The sequence below is a fragment of the Chenopodium album genome, chromosome 3 (genome assembly GCF_948465745.1).
Source record: "Chenopodium album chromosome 3, dcCheAlbu1.1, whole genome shotgun sequence".
Lineage (NCBI taxonomy): Eukaryota > Viridiplantae > Streptophyta > Magnoliopsida > Caryophyllales > Amaranthaceae > Chenopodium > Chenopodium album.
Genome location: NC_137836.1, coordinates 83936374 through 83959509, shown reverse-complemented (window position 1 = coordinate 83959509; position 23136 = coordinate 83936374). Strand labels below are relative to the sequence as shown.

The window sequence follows — 23136 nt, the reverse complement described above, 5'->3', positions numbered from 1 at the left end:
CAATGGCTCTCTTATTCGTTCCTATATCCGTGACCATCTATACAGGTATCTCAAATTGGATTAACATCGTACAACTGATGCATAATGCATGTCTTTCTTTGCAGTAAGCAAAAAGAAATAAAGTGATACCTTTCTCAGCCTTTTGGCTAAGATCAAGTGAAATATAGTGTAACGAAGGGGAGGAGAAACATCAAACACAACTAGGAACGATATATCTTTGTCAAAAAAAAAAAAAAAAAAACTAGGAACGATATGAATTATCAGTTTATCACTGATCAGTATTTCTTCAATTCCTTTTTTTTTTTTTTTAAAAAAAATAAATTATTTTCATTTAGTATATTCCTGAAATAGAAAGCAACTCAACGGCAACTTAATAGTATATTCCTGAAATAGAAAGCAACTCAACGGCAACTTAACCATCCTACGTCTAGAATGAACATACAGCTGCAGGTAGCATCTCTAACAAATACTACCTCCCGTTCTTATTACTCGCAACAAATGAACATTAAATGTCTCACAAATAATACCCCTTTGTTGCGAGTAATATGAACCAGAGGTAGTAAGAAGCTTTCACAAACAACTTTTACATGATGTGCACTTATTTCATCTAGAGAAGATCTACTGTTCTAGTGTTAATACAGATCATAATATTGCATATATAAAGCCAATTTATTTAATTACGTAGTATGAAGTATCATTTAGTCAAAAGAGAGCGAGGGAAGCAACATTTATTTTAGCTAACATTAAGTTGCTACCCACCGGATATCAGAGATGGGCATGGTCAAGATACCGAACCAGCTAACCAGATCAAGCTGCCCCATATACAGGAAGCTCTGTCCCTGTTAGCACGCAAAGGAAAAAACGAAAAAGAAAATGCACACTCCCTACGCAGGCATTATCCTGTTCAGGTTCAAAGGGACTTTCTCAGCCTGTCTCGCCAGCATCTTCTGTCAAAACAGATGAGATGCTGTAGCAAAGACAAACACCCCTGGTGCCTTTCTTGTGTCAATAAATGTAAAATATGAACGAAAAAAAAGCTATAAGTCGAAAGATCACAACAAAGGGAAAGGAGTTTCATTGAGCCATAGTTTCAAACAAGCTTATGGATGAACTAGTCTATTCTTTATTTATACATCAACCTTGAACTTACCACCTCAGGGCAAAAAAAAGTCCATGCTTATATTAATCTGCATCCACTGAGGCTTCAAGGAGGGCTAAGCTCAGCTACGCCACTGCCTCGACTTCAAGTGTAGATTTCTACCTGCAACGGTCAAGAGATCAAGAAGTTTAGAAGGATATAATCAATTATTTTGCTAAGAGGTAACCAGCTATATGGAGTGTAATATGCTATTTTACCTCTTCAAAGAATCTACATAACTCTGAGGCAAGTAGATCTCTCCCCCGGCTTCACCATGTTGTTCTCCGCTGATAGTTTTCTTAGCAGCCAGAAACTGAGCACTCATAGCTTCCATCCCTTCTCGTACAGCTTCCTCAGCATCACCATAACCATGCTCCTCAGCATACTTGCGGACATCCTCAGTTATCTTCATAGAGCAGAATTTAGGTCCACACATAGAGCAAAAATGTGCAACCTTGGCACCCTCTGATGGCAAGGTTTCATCATGGAAGGACATGGCAGTCATAGGGTCTAGTGAAAGGGCAAATTGATCCATCCATCGGAACTCAAATCTAGCTTTGCTCAATGCATCATCCCATGCTTGAGCTTGTGGGTGGCATTTAGCCAGATCAGCAGCATGAGCAGCAATTTTGTATGCTATTACCCCAGCTTTCACATCATCCCTATTTGGCAATCCGAGATGTTCTTTTGGTGTCACATAGCATAAAAGTGCAGTACCAAGGGCTCCAATATTGGCAGCACCAATGGCCGAGGTTATGTGATCGTAACCAGGAGCAATATCAGTTGTTAGTGGACCAAGAGTGTAGAATGGAGCTTCATTACACCATTCCAGCTGTTTTTGCATGTTTTCAGGTATCTTGTGCATTGGAATGTGTCCAGGCCCCTCATTCATCACCTAAAGTCACAATAGCACATTATTACTTAACATGTAAAGTGACGATTAAAATTGATGATTACAGTGAAAAATAAGCCATAGTAACAAGGAAATTAAACTTGAGCATATTATTTATGTAAACCTAGCACAATTCATAAGGTTGTATGTACCTGCACATCTTTTTCCCAGGCTCGTCGCGTAAGTTCTCCTTGGGTCAAGAGCTCTGCAAACTGGGCAGAGTCATTGGCATCATATATCGACCCAGGCCTGAGGCCATCCCCAATTGATAATGCTATATCATATTGGTTGCAAATATCGAGAATATCATCCCAGTGTTCATAAGCAAAGTTCTCTTTGTGGTAGGCTAAACACCACTTTGCATGAATGGATCCTCCCCGGGATACAATCCCAGTCATGCGTTTGGCTGTTAGAGGAATATACCTTAGCAGAACACCTGCATGGATGGTGAAGTAATCAACACCTTGCTCTGCTTGTTCGATCAAGGTTTCCCTGAAAACCTCCCAGGTGAGATTCTCAGCAATGCCATTCACCTTCTCAAGTGCTTGGTAGATAGGGACCGTACCAACTGGTACAGCAGAGTTCCGTAGGATCCACTCACGTGTCTCGTGAATATGGCGACCTGTTGACAGATCCATAATTGTGTCTGCACCCCACATTGTTGCCCACTGAAGCTTATGGACTTCCTCTTCAATTGAGCTAACAACAGCAGAATTTCCAATGTTTGCATTAACTTTGACCAAAAAATTTCTTCCAACTATCATAGGCTCCAACTCTAAGTGCTTCTTGTTGGAAGGAATAATTGCACGTCCACGAGCAACCTCTGACCTCACAAATTCAGGATCAAGGTTCTCACGAGCAGCACAGAACAACATCTCTTCAGTTATCATTCCTTGCTTAGCATAGAACATCTGAGTGTATCGAGGCAGACCTAACTTCTCCCTCCTGTCAATCCAATCCTTGCGCAACTTAGGGAGTCCTGTATTATAATAGCATAAATAACCAAGTAAGTTACATGCAAGTTAAAACTCAATCTTAACTCAATCAATGCTGCTGAATACAAAGCTCATAGAACAAGAATTGTCTCAATTCCTTCCCTCAGATAAGCTTATGTGTGAGATAGGATCTAATAGCTCTACAACTACTCAAGCAGAGAATTGTCAAGGATATTGCAAATGAAGGAAAAGGAAAAGAACCGAGGTAATAGGAGAACAAGCAATTAAGCAAACAATGACTGCATTGTACTAATTTAGAATTTTGTATGCAGTGATAGGAGGTGGAAGGGATCCATACCAATCCTAGGACTAATATCCTGAGGACCACTGGTGTCGTAGGTGTCAAAATGGGGATCGTCCCCAGAAAGATGGATGCGCCGAAAGGGAACCTTGAGCACATGACCTGATTCCTCGTGAGTAACTTCCCTGTACATTATAAGCATAAACCATTATACAATGAAGACAGCAATAAATTTGCAATCAAACTGATAAAGCTGCTCTGACAAAAACAAACAATCAGAAGATACAGAAGGATTTTGATGATGATCATTGTATTGTTAACAATAAAATAAGTAATATTCACATGAATAAGCAATATAAAGATATTATTCAAATGAAAATGTTATAAATTTTTTAAAAAGGTTGTGCTCCTGTAAGAAACTGGAACTATAAAGTTTAGGCGTTTACCTGCATTCTTTTGTGCTCTTTGGAAAACATTGCTCAAAGGATGGGAGTGGAAGAAAGTCGGGGGCTGAAGGGTCAACTGTATGTTTAATTTGTTTGGATTTTTTTTCATTTGTGGCTGGTGGATCAAAGGTCAAAGTGGCCTGAGTACCGGAACTCAAGGCACTAAAATGAAATTCCTTGGCATTAGCAGCAGCAGCATTTCCCAGCGTATCGAATCTAGGCAAGAAAGAAGTCTTGGGCAGCATGGACGGGGCAGAGTGGTTATCATTCTTGCACCAGATTGTAGTCAAAGTAGCTTGAAGTGATGCCATTCCTGAAAATTATGAGATTATGCATTTATGCATTGAAACAATGACATTAGTGAAACAGAAGAATATCTGAAATAAAAAAGTCACAATACTCTATGGCTCATTTCCACAGCTTATGCCTTATGGTAGCCGCTTTTGAGGCCAAAATTGCAAGAGGCACAAAATTCTCAAAGATTAAAGCAAAATACCACTCCTTTGCCTTTCCATATCAAAAACTAAAAGACTCCGGACAGCTTAATGTACCGAAGATCAGTTAGCTTTTTTTTTGGGTGGCAATTCTAGTCAGGCTTAAATTGCTAGCTATGCTAAGGATCAAATACATGCCAGCATACTCGAGACGAACAGTCAGATACTAATTACTAAAGCAAATCAATCAAGGGTTAGAACACCCCTAGAATTATTTTCCGGAAGTAGTTTTAATATGCAGTGTTCATGCCATTAACATATTAAGACATTTAATGTAATCATAAACCACAGTTAGTTACCTAAAAAAACACAAACCATAGCTAAAACAAGACCAGTGACAAGTTTTTCTAAACATCCCAACAAAAAAAGTGACATCTTTTTCCGGACATCCCAAAATTGAACACGGTCATTAATATATCCAAATACAAGGGTACGTCTAATGCAAATATAGTGTAGGTTGAAAGAATAGCCCAAATAACATCACTCAATAATTCAGGCTAACCCATTTTCATTTTTCAATTTTTAAACAGGGGAATTCAATCTAAAGCACCTGAATCAAGAAAGATCCAACAAAGTTCAATTTTTTTTATTTTTTTTTTTTTTTTTTTACTGTATTGTTTATAATCATTAATTATAAAACAAAACGATAACCAAGATAAATCTTCTCATAAACATCCCATTTCATTTTTAAATATACGCCAAAAAAATTAAAATTTTTATTCATTATTTAGAAAAATGAAAACCCTTTTTGTCATTAAAAAATCGGGAATTATCCTACATCATAACATCAAAATTTAATTAAACAATAATAACAAAGATTCAAGTCTCAAAATTCCAGAAACATATCAAATTCACTGTAATTGCAATTAACATAACAATAAACCATCATTTTCATAAAAAAAATTTATCAACAAGTTGCATGCATGTCGTCGATTAATCATAAACACAAATAAGAAATTAATAACAGAAAAAAATATTAAAAATAAAGTTGAGATTAACTCACCGAAACTGAGGAGAGAGAGAGATGAGAAGTGGAGTGAAGAGTGTAGCTTTACAAAGAAGAAGGATGGTAGAATCTCGTGATTACGAGGATGTTTTTGTTATACAGTGTAACTGTGTAACAACAAACTCCGAAATTAATTTTTTTTTTTTTTAAAAAAAACATACTCGTAATTTATAAAGTCTACTTTTTAGATATTTATTTATAATAATTACCTCTAAAATCACAAATATGATGTGCTCCACAATTTTTGTTTGGAAATGTGATCTTCCAATTCAAAATTAGTGTGAGATGATGTTTTTTGATTTACAATTTCATATATGGCTAGATACACCTTAGAGCTATGATTACTTATTCAAGAACTACTCGATCGGTCAAGTATTTAGGGGTTACTCAATTAGGGGTTATTTGGTCAGAGACTTAGGGTCTACTTGGTCAGTCAGAAGTTACTCGATCAGTCAGGAGTTACCCGGTCAATAGTTTGGTGTATCAGGTGTTACTATTTGCATGTTCTTCTTTAACGATTTACTAAGATTTATACATTAGGAGAATATATTCTTGTGAGATCTTAATTATAACATAGGTTGTATTAACATATCTTATCTAGTATTTTACCTACTCTGTATTAGATATTGTGTAGTTTCTTACCTGTCAACTCAACCTAAGTCTAAAATAAGGGAATATTTATGACTAAATTGCTTTTAACGAAGATTGATTTCACTACCTCATAACTGTAAGCTTAAAGATAATTGAAAGATAATGATACAGAGTATAAAACATATTCTTGGGCTTCAACCATTAGTTTAACCTTTTGGTTGAGTTGGTCCTTTAACATGGGGTATTAAAAGTTAGCGTAACATCAAGGTCACGAGTTTTATTTCTGAGCTTCAACCATCACGTTAAGCTTTTAATTGAGTTAGTCCTTTAACAAATAATAATCCTTTTTACTAAACAAATAATAATCCTTACCACTACACAAATACTAATTTATAGAATTATAGATCTTTTCTTGTTCAAAAGTAATTCATAAATAATTTGTGTGGCACCATACACCACTACGATGTTGAGTTATTGGAGAAAAAGAGGACATGACATAAGTTTAAAGCCTTAAAGGTGCACTATATTATTAGTTTTGTGAAAAGTTGTCAAGCAAAATAATTTGGGTTACACTTGTCAATGGGCCTTGTAGTCGAGATATTTATATTTATGGTTGAGCAGCAATTTTTATAATTTAAAAACATATATTCATAATGCTATCAAGAATATACCATTTATGCTATCAAGACTCAAGAGTATCAACAAAATGAATAAGTTTGCACCAAAAAAACAAATAAATAAGTACGCTGTTACAAAAAAAAAAAAAAAAAAAAAAATGAAAATAGTGACAATAATACATTTGCTATTGGTCAACATTATTTGTTAAAAAAGTATTATTTGAAGTGATTATTTGTCAATATAAAATATTTTATGAAGTGATTATTTGGTGAATTTATTGTCTAATTTTTGTGCTATGAAATGAGCAAAATATCAGCAAAAATAATTTAGAATAGATTACTACTATTGTTTTTAATGTTTTATCATTTGATCTTGAAAAGTATTGCACAAGAAAAAGAAGAGGCAATCAAAAAAGAAGAACATGAACATGGCAATATTAATGAATTTAGGTAACCCATGACAAGTGGCAATTACCTCTTGCCATCAAGTCCACTAGTTGCATCACTAAATCCAAAAACATCACAACCACATTTGACGCTGACATAGATTTTTCTAACTTCATAAAAAAATATCAGCCTCCCAATTTCATGATTAATCAAATATTTTTACATTCATCCAAATTTGATGATCCTCCTTTTGTCCTTCAATAATCTTTCTGATACAAAGTAAATTATTTGGACGTGAAGAAAAGTATCGTCCCTTAATAACAATATAGCTTTCTAGTATACATAGTAGTATAGTACTCGTATATAACTAGAAAAACATCAAGGGTATATGAGTAATTACTCGTAAATGCATATTCTGAATTTAATTCGGGTGACTTTGTAGATCTATAAGTAGCCCAATTAATATTACAAACCAACTTTTATGACCCAAGAGGACACCCTATACATTCATTTCAATTTTGAAAAAAAATCTCATAATTGATTCGAAAGCATAGATTATAGCCTAGCCAAGCTTTGGATAATATTCGACTTTTCTAGGCTCCAAAAAGGAAAGAGGTTAGAGTGCTTCCTATGGACCATAAGAGACACTAGGAGGCCACTTGGATGGCTGGTGTTGTCTACTTTAAATTTAAACTTTACATCTAGCTAGCTAAGTATATATCACCCTTTGTTAACTCAAGGCGACCACATGGTTTTATGTGAATAAATATGACCATATATAGTTCCCAACAATGGTATATCACTTGTATATTCGTGGTCAGGTCCCAAAATCTTCGAAAATGGCTTAATATCATGAATTATAGCCTTCAAATAATCAAATTTGCTTTTGGAGAGCAATTTTGAGCTCGACATGTTTAAACATCGAGGTGCTCTCCATGGTACCCAAAGGGCCTCTAAAGGCCCACTTGGTGCTCAAAACTATCTTATATATGTCTTTTTTCACCTCTTGTTATCAGGTATTCAGACGTCGTGCCTTGTTCTTCACTTGTTTGCGAATGACTAGCTATTAAAAGAGCTGGATCAGGCTTTTATCTCCATGATTCAGTAAGTTTGATATCCATGGGATTGGGTTGCTAATTGTAGCCTACAAAAATACAACCAATTATGCCAGAAGAATTATTCAAAAAAAAAAAAAAAAAATGATCAAGTGATAGGTGGGGTTATTACTTTATGTGAACCAGTACACCAATGAAAGAGTGTAAATTCAAGCAAAGGAAAAACAAAAGATGTGAAACTGATTTATGATTGATATATGCATGGATGGGGCCGTTATATACAAATAAGCATAAGTTACAATCACTATATATTTCCTGAAATAATGATTACATGTACAGAAGAATTTAGATATTATACAAAGCTGGTATTTCTTGTGATTAAGATAGCAGCACTGTGACAGTAGATTTTACATCTTCCAATTTCATCCCTTTCATTATCTATTCTATGGTCGGTGCTTCAAATCCTCCATTTTTCACCTCTGATTGTCAAAAGTGGTAAGTAGCTGTCAGGTTTAAAGACGATTAAGCTGAAATATGAAGTTCCCTGCAATCAGGGAAAGGACACGAAAAAAATGGCACATGAAGTGTCTGATTAGGAGCTATTTCTAGGAACTATTGTCATCCAATATTCTCCTAGAATGTCGGATGCCAAATAGCACGCTATATAGCTTTCATTCTGGGACTCGTTGTAGTTGGAGAAAAGCCTCTTGCTTGCCTTGAACAAAGACTGAGAGTTCAGCTGGTGCAACCACCAGTTTTAACCATTTCTGTAGCTCCTCACCTTCCACCTTCTCCGTCTCTACACAAGGAAACACATTGTTTTAACCATCATGTGCAGACATACGTGATGCTTAGCCTACATAACACTCCACTAGGTATTAATTGCCAACAATTACAAATTTGTTAGGCCCCAAGATTCAATACTGCCAATCTTTTGGCATCTTCAGACTAGATAGAAGGCAGTAAGATGACAACTTAACAAAGTATCATCTTAGCAGTGAATATTATCATTCAAAAGGGTTCAATTTAAGAGAAAACAAATCAATGAGCAAAAAAGCTCAGAGTTGATATAACACACGAAAAACAAAACACAAAAATCAGATGATCTAATAACCTACAACATACATAATATTTTAGGCTCTGTTGCTAAAGAGTTGATGTTCTGTTTATTCAGAAAGAGGAAAGTAGACTTTCATTCTCCTTAAGAGTCCCAATGAAAACTATGAACAACTCAAACCTCCCATACAAAACACAATGAGAAACGAGTACAAAAATGATTCTGAGAAACATTAATTGTATTGGGTCAGGATTATATATAAGAGGAAGAGAAAAAATAAATTTTTAATCCTTGTGCATTAGGCTAACATAAAAAAAAAAGAGAGAATGTTAAGGAGCCAGCAAGAAGAATTTTGATAATACAAAGAGCAAACACTATCACCAGAAATTTATAGATTACTCAAAACCAGAGAAATTAAATCACAGACATCAAAGAGAATACCTTCTAAATGAGCACCCAGACCTTCCAAAACGTTAGGATTAGCACGTACAACACATAATGCCACCTCAAGAGCTGACTGCAGGAGTGCTTTAACCTCTCCTTGAACAAGATCAACAAGATGTCCCTGTTTTACAATCTCAAGTTAATGCAACAGCAGTTAGACAAAATTTTACAATTTATAAGAGGTAAGTACTGCAAACCTGATCCCTTCCCCAAGGAGCAGCCCCCGATTCATCAATCCCACCAGCAGAGAGTGTTGCTAAAGATACTGGGCCAATGGTTTGGCTAAGGCCATACTCTGCTATTGCTTTGTAAGCCATATCAGTTGCTCTCCTTATGTCATCAAGTGCTCCTGTTGAAACACGTCCTGCATAAGTAAATTCCTCTGCAGCACGCCCTCCAAGAAGTGTAACAAGTCGTCCACGTAGCTCATCCACAAAAAGAAGGTATCTATCTTCATTTGTGGGAGGGGTGTAAGTAAAGCCCAATGCACCTCCAGACCTTGGCAATATACTCAATTTCTGCAAACAAAAACCCCAGAAAGTATACAACTTTATTATGATACAACCTCCTTTTGCAGTTGATGTAGATTTACAATCAATTGAGTAGCTTTCATTTTAACAGCAAGGCGCAATTGAAAACAGAGAAAGACTTCAGTATCTCAATCAGGACATCATTGAAATATAACATATCCTCAGTCTAATGAATACTTACTATCCTACTTTATATCTTAAAGCAGAGTACTTCAATACCTACTATACTCTTGATATCTTAAAGTAGGGTAGTTTACCTCAACTCGAGGTTGTCCTGAAAGAAGATTCGCAACAGCAGTCCCTACAACTGCATGACCAGCTTCATGACGAGCAACAACAGCCTTCTCATTCCCCTGTAATTTGGCGGTTTTCTTCTCTATTCCCTGCAACAAATGAAAAAAAAAAAAATAATAAATCCTCAAGCTCATTAAAATCAAGCATACACGCATATAGCTTCTCATACGACACATTAAATTGCAGAAAGCAGAATTTTAAAATGAACAAGCAAAACCTGAATATAAGGTTATAAACTATTAGGTATTGAGGCCCTGAAAGAACATATAACTAAAAAGGCATTTTCACTCATACATAGCAACATAAGATTTACTATCTATCCCCCTAAGCAAAGGAATGTACTCCCTACAACTACTGTCACATATAAATGTTCCTACTTTGCTATGTCCCATATTTCAAATTCCCTACCATTTTGCATACAATCACCCTCACTTAATTCAGTGCACCATTAAGAGGCCCTTCATTTTAATAATTACAACAAGGTTATTTATTAGTGCATTTAGTTGATGGGGAACACTTGTCAACCAAAGACTGAGTAAATTATGGTATTTTTAGACTGGGACAGGAGGTTACTGGATAATTACTGCTACTAATTTTTTAAAATCGGCCCATGAACCTGCATTCTACAGACAAGAAAAAGCAGCAATAGGAATAACTTCATCAAAGACACGATACAATGACTGAAGACATCATAGGCCATTCTACAGGATTTAATACATATCCTCGGGCACCCAAGCAAGCATACACATAAAGGAACACAAGCTCGCAGGAGTGCAGACATACTGCGATTGATCTTTCCACCGCTTGAATAAAATCTATTTTCTCCACAATAGCTTTATTCAGTCTACCAGCCAACAAGGCAGCTTCATTTACCAAATTAGCAAGGTCTGCCCTGCAATGTGTATCATAAGAATGCATCAAAAAAAGGACATAAATAGATAATAAGTGGGATTGGAGACAAGGCATGTGTATACCCTGTAAAACCTGTAGTCATACGAGCAATATCACTAAGATCAACATCATCTCCAAGAGGAAGTTCTTTCTTTGAAACATGCACTTTTAATATAGATTCCCTTCCAATCTTATCTGGCGTTTCCACCTACAGATAAAAACATACGATATAGGTAAATCTTGAAGGTCAATTATCTTCAAGCATAACAGTGTTATGACCTAAGCAAGAAGGATCAAACACGGACCATAACCACTCGATCAAATCTACCAGGCCTACGAAGAGCAGGATCTAAGACATCAGCACGGTTAGTTGCTCCAAGGACAATTACAGCAGAATTGCTATCAAATCCATCCATCTCCTGCAAGATAAACACTTGTTAGCCAAATGATGACGCATTTAGAGTTGCAAAAACTAGAAAAGGTCCGTAAAAACTTACAGTTAACAGCTGATTTAATGTCTGCTCTCGCTCATCATTGCTCACAATGCGAAATTTTCCATCCCGACTTTTTGCAACTGCATCTATCTGTAAAGAACCACAATATCAACTACTTAGTCTCACCAATTCCAAACTCTATTACTTGATTGTGCAGTCAATCTAACCTCATCGATAAATATGATTGATGGCGCTTCTTTCTTTGCTCGAGCAAAAAGATCTCGCACCCGTGATGCTCCCATGCCAACATAGAGTTCAACAAACTCACTAGCAGAACAACTAATGAATGGAACTTCTGCTTCCCCGGCAACAGCCTTTGCCAAAAGAGTCTTGCCAGTCCCTGGAAGACCAACCTTCAGGGCAAACAAACCTTATCTTACAGCAGTAACTTAGCTTAAATATCTAACCTTCAAGAATAGCACTGGCAAAGTGCTTTCTCAAGGAACACACATAAATAAAGTATAACAACAAAGCAGGTGACTTTGTTAAGTCAGACTGCAAGCCAATATTCACACAAACCGATGTTGCTTGAAAGAATATTTCCTAGTACAATATATTATCATCTTTCTAAAGCGGTCTAATATGGCAAATTTTTAAGATTAAGACTCTCTTATAACATTATACTTTGTACTTCGTATTATTTAAAACATCAAAGCATATCTCACCAGTAAAACACCACGAGGAGGACGTGCTCCAAGCCGTACATACCTATCTGGGTTCCTTAGAAATTCCTATCCATTAAGCAGAAATAAATATATCATTTTCATATAAAACACAAACTGAAAATTTTAAACCTAAGGCCAAGACAGGTACCACAATTTCTTCTAATTCCTCCTTGGCCTCATCAACACCTGCCACATCCGCAAAAGTGATAGTTTCTCCTTGCTCGGTTACTTTTGTCCCACCAGAGCTCCCAGATTTACGATTTCTAAGCTGCCCCGGTGCATTCTGTACATATCAGAACCAGTAAATAAGCAGAAAAGGTGTGTTCCTAAATCCTAATGGAAAGAGCTTGTTGCAATGAAGGGGAAGAGGGAGGATAATTCCACACCTGTGAAAAGTTAACTGGGAATCGCTGGAGGAGTCCAGCTAGCACAGCAACATAGAACAAGGTTATCTGCAAAAAATAAATAAATAAAATAAATCAGAAGCATGCAAATGCAATTGTCTAACTTCAGACAACCCAACATACACATGTACTGGAACTAGAAAGTAGGGAAGGAGAAGACCGTTTATGTTATATGGAAAAGAAACGAAAACAAACTAGAAATGGGGAAACAAGAGAACACAATCTTCAACCAATCAAGGAACTGGGATATACAAGAAGTAAAACTAAGCTATAATAAATAAATGAGGAAATGTATTAGAAAAACTTCATATATATATATATATATATATAGAAAATGAACTCATGAACTTGCTAGCCAACTTAAATCCCAATTTCCCAAGATTTTCAACAAGCATCAAAACAACCATGACTCCATGAGAATGCGTACAGCAAAGAAACTCATCAGTATAACTGAAAATAGGTCACGCTGACAGAAACGGTAGGGGAAAAAAAAAGCCATACTACCACCGAAAGAAAGAACAGGTAACTTTTGAGCATCCTGACTCCATATGATTGAGCCTAAGACAATGAATGGTCAACAATCTACATAACCCTCCATAAAATAAATGTAAAATATTCTTGCAGTTTTCTATATACCTATCTAGTAATACCTAGCAAGAATGTGACTTCTAATACAATTTCTTGATTGATTACATGGAAAGAAAATCAAGGATTACCAGCTAAGTCAAACTTATAAAATTTTAAACCAAGCCGAGAAAATATATAAAATCAAGTATTACATCTTTCAGCAGAAAATTTATTCTATAGAAAAATATCTATACCAGTTTCAAAGGTCATATACTTCTTAACCCAATTGATGATCTCTCTTTCACACTTGAAGGTCGGTAATTTAGTACATTATTTCCGTTGCCATTTACATAAACATTAACCCAGCTTGTTTCCTAATCCTTCCATTTCTCTAAGAAGAATAAATCCTATTAGGTGCACTCGAGAGCATATACCCCCAAGTGACATGACAAGAAATTTAGAGAGGGGGGGAAGAAGAGTATCTTCCTTGGGTTGTTGCCACATCATTTGCAAGCACCACTATGAGGTCCAAATTTTATTTCCTTACATAAATTAGCATGAAACACAACATAAAAATTGCAACTTGGAATGGACTTGCACATTGGGCAAGGGTAATACAGAGTAATCATTTACACCAAATTAAGTGTTGAATCAAACATGTTTCATATCACAAACTTTACAATGAATAACAGATAGTTCAAGATGCCAACAGACTGCTTATATACATAGTTTTTGTTCTCAATTTCTAACGCAAAATGTATACTACTCAAAATTAGTTTGCACATTTATCATTAAGCATATGAATCAAACCCAATTCATCAACTTACCAATGCTGAATTCAAAAACCCGCCTGATCGCTTATCCGGTGAGCCAAATTCAACATGATTCTCAAGCATTTTCTCATAAGGGGTCTTTATATCAACAGGCCTAGTTGTAGTATATACAATCCTCTTCGTCGGCGCCACGCTCCTTAACAACGACTCCGAATCCTGCAAATTACTCCCACTGCCCCTCATTTCACCCTCCATAACACCACTTCCACCTTCATTCTTCAACTTAAACATTATATGAACTCCATCAACCTCAACCTTCTGAACCTGATTTCCATTAATCTTACTCAAGAACTCACTATAAGGTACACTTACAAATGTCGTCGGAGGCCTCGGTTCAGAACCCGGTAACGGAATCCCAGGCCTAAGAAGCCTCATAACAAACATCACAATCCCTAATTGCAAAAGCAAAACCCCAATTTCTTGAGCTTGAATCAATGGCTGCCACCGCCATTTTCCCCCAGAACCTTTAAACCAACTCTTACCCTCTTTCTCTCTCCTCGACGAAGAAGAAGAAGACGACGACGACGGTTGGGACGACGAGCTCGAATTCGACGCCCCTTTGCTCCCCTGTTTCCCGTCGTTTTTCTCCGACGAAGAAGACGATGAATTGGGTGTAGTTGAATCAGTATCTTGCTCGCAAGAACTATTAGCTCGAATTCTGGTACTACCCTTCCACAAATTAGATGAATTGCAGAAATCCCTAGAAATTGAAACCCTAAATTGTCGATAAGAATTGTTGAATAATCGAGAATGTGTCGACGAATTCCGGATAAAATTGGTTAAAGAAACCCTAGAAGAAGATGGACAACAAAAGTAGCTTAATCCATGGCAATAATAACTGGGTTTATAGCAATGATTTGAGGTATGAATTAAAGGTCTATCTACAATTGCTGACATTTCTGATTAAATTATAGAACCCTAAAAATTTGGGAATTTGATGAAATCTTCAATTGTTTGAGGAATCATATGAAAACTTGGAGCTTTTAATTTTTTTTAATTCCAGAAAGATTACTTTCTTCTTCAATGGATGTTGCAAATGTTGAAACTTTGGACTTTTGGAGAGACTTAAATTCTTCCAATAATGACCGTCCGATCCGATTTTTTTTGGGTTGGAGAGGATGTTTGGACCGTCAATTTCCTTTGTTGTTTAATCCACTTATCTAAGACAAAACACCTTAGTCCTTAGGTGAAGTAACGATCTAAAGATTGCACTAGATCGAAACGGCTAAGCTTAAGACTTGAGACATGATAATAAAAAAGTTATGTTATGGACGGTAAGATGAGTATGACAAATATAGAAAAATGATTCAAATTAGGGTTGTAATCGTGATATAAAGGGTAACCATTTATGAAATATGTTACGACACAACATGATTTATGGCTACCAAACCTTGTTATGGACTTGATATGAAATATATGACTAATATGAATTGTCATTTTTAAACTACAATGCAACAATAATTAATGCGAATATCAAATGAATAAGCTACAAAACTTAGAGATAACATCTTAGGAATAAAGTAAGAAATCAATTAATCACAATTAAAATTTACTTCGTCATCCAAGACATTTAAATTTTTATTTTAAATTGTCAATCTTAATACTCTTTGTCACTTTATAGGAGGTAAATACTCCATAGGTAATATGGATATCCTTTAATTATCTATTCTATCTTCATTTTACGCACATATTCATTCAAATGCAATCTATGCACATCTCATTGATTGAATTTGTAGTAGTAGAACAAAACAATTGAATTTGTATAATTGTATTAGTGTGAAAAGGTTGATAATGCGGGGCCCATTTTTACATTTGATGGTTTCATGAAGGTTAACTGAAATTGCCAGCGTGTACCTTTAAATTATTTTGAGGTTGTGATTGCTTCATATAGTAATAGTTTTGGTGGACCATTTTCGAAGATTGCCCGAGTTGTGTCTTCATTTGCTACACGCCTACACTATCCTAGGCCATGTAATATAATTGTGGGGTGCAAAATTAGAAAAAAGTAAGTGCATTTAAGTTTTTAAATCGCAAAAATAAAATGATTGCCAGATTTCCTTAATACTATTGTTATTCTTAAATTTAATATCTATATAAGCTAACATCGATCAAATTAGATGTGCTAATATTGATCGAATTGGATTGAGCGACCAAATTTGATCATAAATTAAACTTTGTCGTGTACGTAAAGATATAACTAAGGACATTTTTCATTTGAGCTTCATAGCTAAGTACATGTGGTGGTTGTGGTGCATGTGTTCCATGAGGGTAATCGCGCTGCTAACTGGTTTGCCAACCGTGGAGTGGCTCAATCAAATAACCTTCTTATTCTAGGTAGTGCTCCTAGGGAGCTTCGTAGGATTCTTAGCGAGGATGTACAAGGAGTGGCCTTACCACGATCTGTACCCCCTGATATCCGATTGTACGATACACTTGGGTGTATATAATAATCTCTCCAAACCCTTCCCTCGCACCTACTATTTTGCAAACCCGTTCAAATTAGGCAAAGCAATTAATTGACACTCCTAGTTCTCCCTTAATAAACCATATCAAAATCACAAATGATATGAATTTTAAAAAGCAAAAACAGAAGAGAAAAAAAGAAACAAAAAATTTCATAATATATTTGTCTACATCTATCTGAATGATTTATAATAGGGACATGCCATTCATATGGGCCATACGTCCATGCCCTGCCTATTTTATATCGCATAATCTCACCAATTATATCATTGTCTTAGGAAGAAACTCAATAATAGATATTGGACAAATATTCCACTCTGAAAAAAAATAAATAAAGATAATGCTACCTTAATTTATATCACAGAAATTCATTACTTTACTGTTTACCTTAATTTACCAATAAGGGCAATAACATACAATCACTCAATTATTCAATAATATTAACCCCTTCACTATCATTAAGATCACAAAAATAACCCTACAATTTACCTAGTCATTCATGCTCATATTAGTCTCACACTAAGACTCTAAAGTTACTCTTTCTAATATACTTAAGCTACTTAGATGGGAAATTTTGGGTTGATTTAGTGTTTATAGCCTTACAGGTAACACTAACGCGCTAAAGTGGCAAGAGAGATGCATACTCAAGCTAAGCTAACAAACAAGCATGCATTCAGAAGTAACCAGAGGAAGAGAGGGAGGAGAGTTTATGTGAAGCAATATCATTTCAAGCAACTGGAATTTTAGGTTCTCCAAGATTCACAAAGGCCTGTGCTCGAGCAAGGCGTGCGGTTGCAGCATGCCATGATACAAGGTGGTCCATGAACACATTTACATACTTCGCTTTATCATTCTGTTTGCAGAGAGGAAGAAAAATTAGCAACATGACAACTATAAGATAACCATTTTTGAAAACATGAAGCATGTTGGTCTCTTACCTTATAATCCAAGTAGTAAGCATGCTGCAACATAGCAGACATGGATGAACTTAGATTTCGTTCAATTTGAAAGAATCATATTCCTCCATCTCTAAATAATAGGCATATTTCTACTCTAAGATGCCCCAATATAATAGGCTACATTTTAAATTTTAGTAACTTGAAATTTCAACTTCTCACAAAATGTAGCCTATATATCACCTAGGGATGGAAGAAATAGTAGATATTATGCGAGAACATAAACATAGATCAAGAGAGAAGCAAGAAATACCTCCCACACATCCAAGCATAAGATGGGCTGCAGAAAAAAGAAATTTGAAGTGAGTCAAGTAAAATTATAGAGGCAAACTTTTCCATACAGAATCCAAAATGAAAGATCTTCAAGGAGGATATCTTACGATATCATCCCAGACAATAGGAGTGACTGCATTTGATGTCTTAACCACTGCAAGTTGCTTCTCCTTCTTCTTCACTATAAATCCATAGATGAGTAGACATATAAGCAACTAATGATTAAAGAACGAAAAAATACTACAATAGGCTTTTAAGTACATAAGGAATCTTAATCTTGAGTGCTCATGAATGATTATTCAAAGGGAGGTGACTAACTCCCAAAGAAGTGCAGCAATAGTATGTTAAGGGACTTACAAACCAGCCAAACCCAACCAGAACCAAAGAGTGTCATAGCTGCTTCTATAAATTTCTCTTTAAAGTTAGGAAAAGAACCAAAATCTTTTTCAATCTGCTGAAGTAGACCGAGTGTTGGAGACTCCCCACCTCCAGGTTGCATGGATTCCCAGAAAAAGTCATGATTCCAGACCTGCAAATGTTTACATTCATAAGACAAATTCCACAACTCAAAATATCTACATTATCTTCAATTTTAAGTTAAGAATCACACCTAGAATGAAATCTGACCTACAAAATACAGATTCAAGTCACAGAAAAACCTCTTAAAGGATAACCTATGCCAGGTATTTAGCTGTTGAAATGGTTTTTCGAAATGTCAACCAATAAAATACCTAAGCAATACAAAGCAAACTTTTGTTGTAATAGTGGAAGTAGGAATCCATGATGCAGGTACAAGTCCTGTAGGAAGACCATGCACATGAAATATTCAATCCATAGGTCCAGGAAATAGTTTGAATTTCTTTTAACATAAACATCACATGTACACCAGTATACCTTACAAATAGGCAAGACATAAACCTGGCCCTCAATACCTTAAAGGAAATCATCTAGTTTAGGCAGAATTCAAAAACAATGAGAGACTACATCAATATCTAAACACACCTGTGCAGCATCATTGAATTCGGGTAAGGGGTTTCCATAATTGTACGTTACTTTCACAAGTTCATCCATAGTATAGCCATACAGTATATCACTCTTACTCAAATGTCTATTCAATGCATCCAGGTAACCTTTATGATGCTCTCCCCAATGTGACTCCAGAGTTTTTTGGCTCATATATGGTTCTAGTGCATCCTGCAGTTGATAAGGGATAAATAAGGAACTTGAAGAAGATATAAAGAAACTGATGAAACATTAACAGAAAATTATGAGGTATACAGAGAAAGAAAAGAGCATATATTAATTACATCTTACAATACCAACCTCACATGTAACATCATTCATGAACATAAGAATTTGAAAATTAATCCATATACTGACATATAGGTAACTCGAGTTTAAAAAAATTAAATCCACCAGAACTGGTAAGGAAAAAGTAAGGGTTATAGGAGAAGCCATCAAGGCTAACTCGGCACATTGGAAATGCAGTTTATTAATAGAATCTCTTGTATTGTACCATTATTACATAAAAATTCTAATAGAAGTTGGTAAAGAAAGTTGCACATAAGTTTAAGTCTTCCTATTCTATTGCCACTTGCTAGAAGAGCACAAACAGGATACTAAGTTCATACATATGAAAGCAGATTCCAGAGGATAACTTACAAGGTTATATGGAGGCTTTTTAAGCCCGTAATATGCAACAACACCGGACTTTCTTCTCGGTCCTTCATGTCTTCTTTTCTGCTGCAGGGAATCACAACAATTACAAATGCAAACATACATGTTAAAACAACTTCATAGGTAATATCTCTCTACAGAAAACATATATCAATTGCCAATATCGACAGTCAAATAATGAAAAGAACAATTCAATACAGGTTGAAATCAAAACAATTAATCCATACAATGTCAAGTAACCATATAATTTATCTTTAAATTAGACTGTCACGTTCATCGGAAAACCACTTCATTAGATATTAAAGCCACTTCTTGAGTTAAGCACAATATTCCCATCTTTGCTAGTACACCCTGATACCCACCAATATGCTAAACAACTTCTAATAAACACTTCATAGCAACATCAATTTCAACTAAAAGAAAGCGAGATTGAAGCATTTGTACACAATACTTAAAATCAAAGGAAATGAAAACCAAACAAGCCAACAAAAGGATAATCAAAGTGCTTATTATATTAAATGGACTACACAAGTATACAGCACCAATACATGCCCAAATTTTGCATATGTTCGTCTAAATTGAAGTTTTCGTATCATAGTCTGTCAAGTATCCGACACGAGTACTTCAAGGTAAAACAAAGAGTACACTATTAACAAGTAACAACACCCAAATTCCAACAATGCTTAAATGCCCAGGAAAATGCAAGAAAAAACAAAATTCTCAAAATTGAATAATTAAGGATAAAATTCAACAACAAGAACAATTTAAAATAATAAAAACTAATGTAATTGTTACCTGATATGAAATATTAAGACATTTAATCCTGGAAGACAAGTCATTGGCATGAAGAAATGAGCAAACAGGCGTTATTGCAGTAAAACTCCCCATTTTTTTTAATTGAATTTTCAATTCCTGCGAGCTAAATTTGCATCCCTACTCAATATAAATCAACACCCAGAAAAAAAAATTAATCAAAACTTACCAATTACTTAAAAAAATTCAGCAAAACTAAGTGCAATTTTCTGGGTAAAGAAAGTATAAGAATGAAAAGATGAGCTTACCAGTTTTGGGGTTTAGGGCTTCAAATTTTAGGACAGATGATTTTTTTTTTTAATTTTTTCCCAGCTTTTTTGGGATTTGGCGCCTGTGTAATTTCTAATTTCTTACTCGTATAAGAGGATATGTCCTAATAGGAAGGTCCATAGTGTTGTTTTGTACAGGCCCAACGTTACAACTACAAGTCTGCAACACAACAATTTGATTCAAAAATCAAAACTACTCGTAGTATTTAAGCTCGCCCGTGTTAACATAAATTATTACAGATTACTCTAAATTTTTTATACGACGTAATTTTTCTTAGTTATATCAACAATAATTTTTTAAAAGATGATACGTAAATGTATAACATTATACTTTGTATAATTTATTGGATATTTACATAATTTTTTTTTAAGATTATGGCCTTATGGGTTTGATTTTACTGACTATATTTCTCATTTCAAAATGTAAGTGGTGACATAAAATGAAGACTAGTGAATTGTATATAAATATATTCTTAGGAACATCTTTATTGTACAATATATCGACTAATGAACTTAATTTTGCTCAAATTAATTCAGGAAAATCTCGAATCCTAGAAATAGTCGTGCAACGGTCACAACCACAATCATTTGTGTGCAAGATTTTCTATCGTATCAATTATGTACTTGAGATAAAATAGGAAGAAACAATAAGTTGAAATAAGAAAAAAGGCCTAATTTGAAGGACCATGATAGGCTACGAACCAAACAATCCTAAGTTACTAAAAATGAATATCCATTGACCAAATCTTTTTCTCAAAGAAAGAGAGAAAAATTCCATTGCCAAAATTGTATGAACATCTTGTTTGATCACATAAATTCATTTCTCTGTTTTTACTTTGTAAGAATTCGATTTTTTCTCGTAAGATTTTGTAGACGTTTATAGCTTCATATACCTTTACAACCATGAAAAGTTTAAAGTTCGTCATTCAAGGGATGGGGATTGACATCAATAATGATGTAAAAATTTTAACAAAAGCATGGTTTCGATATTTGATGAAAACATGCTATCAATGGGCAAAAGAACATCTTATTGTTTCCGGTGTTCTAATATTCTTCTATCTTTTGTACATTTTCTACTCTTCCGTCTTTAACATTCTATTCTATTCCTTTCCATTGGTAATTTGCCTTGCGATTCTTCTTGGAGAATCGCGGTTTAATTTGGAAAAACATCAAAGCAGCCCAAAGAAAGATCACAATGTAGCCAACACAACGAGAAGTATATGTGATTTTACATCGATTGATGATGATAAAAATCGTCGTTCATACCTACAAACGACCCATATGATGAGTAGAAGAACATTTGGGAGAATTGACAAAAAAAACTCTAACAATAATAATGATGATAATCTTCCTAATATAATCCAAGAAAAAACACATATTATTTCTACTAGAGTTACTACTCCTCCTAGTCGTTCTGACTCCACCGAATCATCACAAAGTGAAGAAGACACAGCACGCGATCAAGAAAAGAGCAAACATGTGGTAGAATGGACAGAATACGATGAGAAAAATCTTATGAATCTTGGTTCATCTGAGATAGAGAGGAACAAGAGACTCGAAAGCTTGATAGCGAAACGAAGGGCACGTAAAATGTTTAGTATGCAACCTAGGAGGCACAATTTTTACTCATTTGATCAACATGATCACTTAGACCAACAAGTTATGGGGTCTATTATTGTTTCTAAGGGAGACATTGAATTCGACGACAACGGTGATGACTACCATCAACCAGGGTCAGCACCTTCCGTGTTGCTCCCTACTCGAAATCCTTTTGATCTTCCTTACGATCCACACGAAGAGAAGCCTGTTCTTACAGGAGGTAGTTTTGATGAGGAGTTCTTTTTTGATGAACAACATAGAGATTTGTTGAAGGATCACTTTAATTTTTGTAATAATAACCGTGAGATAAGTAAAATGGATGAATATATTAAGGATGATCTTATTCTTCCTAGATTTTTTACTAAATCAAAGGTGGTATCCAACAACAACACAGGACTAACGCGATTTAAAAGGGAGTCTGGTAATAATGATTTATATATTAGGTTTTTCCTTTGGATCTTTGATTTTATTGGTTAAACAGTTGTTGGATGATTTTAATTTTATTTTCTTATCCATAGATGCAGAAGAACGACTTAATGAGATTATAGAAGAATTATCCGTGCGAAAAGGTACTTTAAATTATTTCAATTTAATGTTTTCCTTTATTATATGGGAATAAGAATTGGGCACGGTCTGGCAGGCAGGCTAAGCACACCTACGTACCAATATCAAGATTGCCAACTACCAATATCAAGTAGTTCGCTTATCGACCTAGCTAGACCATGCCAAACTCTAATGAGAAATCTTCTTTCCAAATTGTTTTGGATCCTTTTTTTTTTCTTTTTTTTTTTTTAACAGTAAATTGTTTTGGATAACTTATTGTATATACCATCTCCTTATTTTTATTTTATTTTATTTATTTATTTATTTATTTATTTGTCATTTGTAGAGAATGGTCATGCAATAGATCAACGTGATGAAGAGTCACCTCATGAAGGTGAAGCTATGTTAATTTACTTTTATGCCAAAAATATTGTTCCTTAGTTTATTATATATACTCATAACTTACCACTATTTTTTTTTTTTCCATTTTATTGGAATAATC

At 35.0% G+C, this 23136-nt stretch overlaps 1 protein-coding gene and 1 pseudogene across 4 annotated transcripts; both read right to left on the bottom strand.

Moving 5' to 3' along the window:
* Positions 1-348: 348 nt before the first annotated feature.
* LOC145624631 (phosphomethylpyrimidine synthase, chloroplastic-like) lies at positions 349-15200 on the bottom strand (annotated as a pseudogene). The gene is made up of 15 exons (XR_014110466.1): positions 14036-15200; positions 12624-12689; positions 12386-12520; positions 12238-12303; positions 11740-11925; positions 11576-11662; positions 11384-11497; positions 11162-11286; positions 10967-11079; positions 3713-4025; positions 3324-3451; positions 2183-3009; positions 1357-2033; positions 1151-1261; positions 349-988 (listed from the first exon to the last, which is right to left on the bottom strand). The product of XR_014110466.1 is annotated as a phosphomethylpyrimidine synthase, chloroplastic-like (transcript).
* A 1628-nt stretch (positions 15201-16828) lies between these two features.
* Positions 16829-20594, bottom strand: LOC145620661 (superoxide dismutase [Fe] 3, chloroplastic-like). 3 transcript variants are annotated; one of them, XM_081675368.1, is made up of 9 exons: positions 20472-20594; positions 20206-20343; positions 19396-19476; positions 18736-18927; positions 18091-18262; positions 17841-17914; positions 17714-17740; positions 17443-17466; positions 16829-17357 (listed from the first exon to the last, which is right to left on the bottom strand). In XM_081675368.1, exons 2-9 carry the CDS (start codon positions 20296-20298, stop codon positions 17232-17234), a joined length of 789 nt encoding a protein of 262 aa, XP_081531494.1. In that variant the 5' UTR covers positions 20299-20343; positions 20472-20594; the 3' UTR covers positions 16829-17231. The 3 variants fall into 3 exon arrangements, with proteins under 3 accessions (XP_081531494.1, XP_081531507.1, XP_081531500.1); XM_081675381.1 differs by having other exon boundaries at positions 19396-19473; XM_081675374.1 differs by lacking the exon at positions 20472-20594 and having other exon boundaries at positions 20206-20459.
* Positions 20595-23136: the final 2542 nt, after the last annotated feature.

What these genes read in the sequence shown, in the direction of transcription:
- LOC145620661 (XM_081675368.1), bottom strand. Translation starts at nt 20,298, where the DNA reads ATGGGGAGTTTTACTGCAATAACGCCTGTTTGCTCATTTCTTCATGCC. An exon ending in AATTCAATGATGCTGCACAG is followed by an intron (nt 18,263 to 18,735) that starts GTGTGTTTAGAT and finishes AAACATTTGCAG; the next exon opens with GTCTGGAATCATGACTTTTT. An exon ending in CTTACTACTTGGATTATAAG is followed by an intron (nt 17,358 to 17,442) that starts GTAAGAGACCAA and finishes CTCTGCAAACAG; the next exon opens with AATGATAAAGCGAAGTATGT.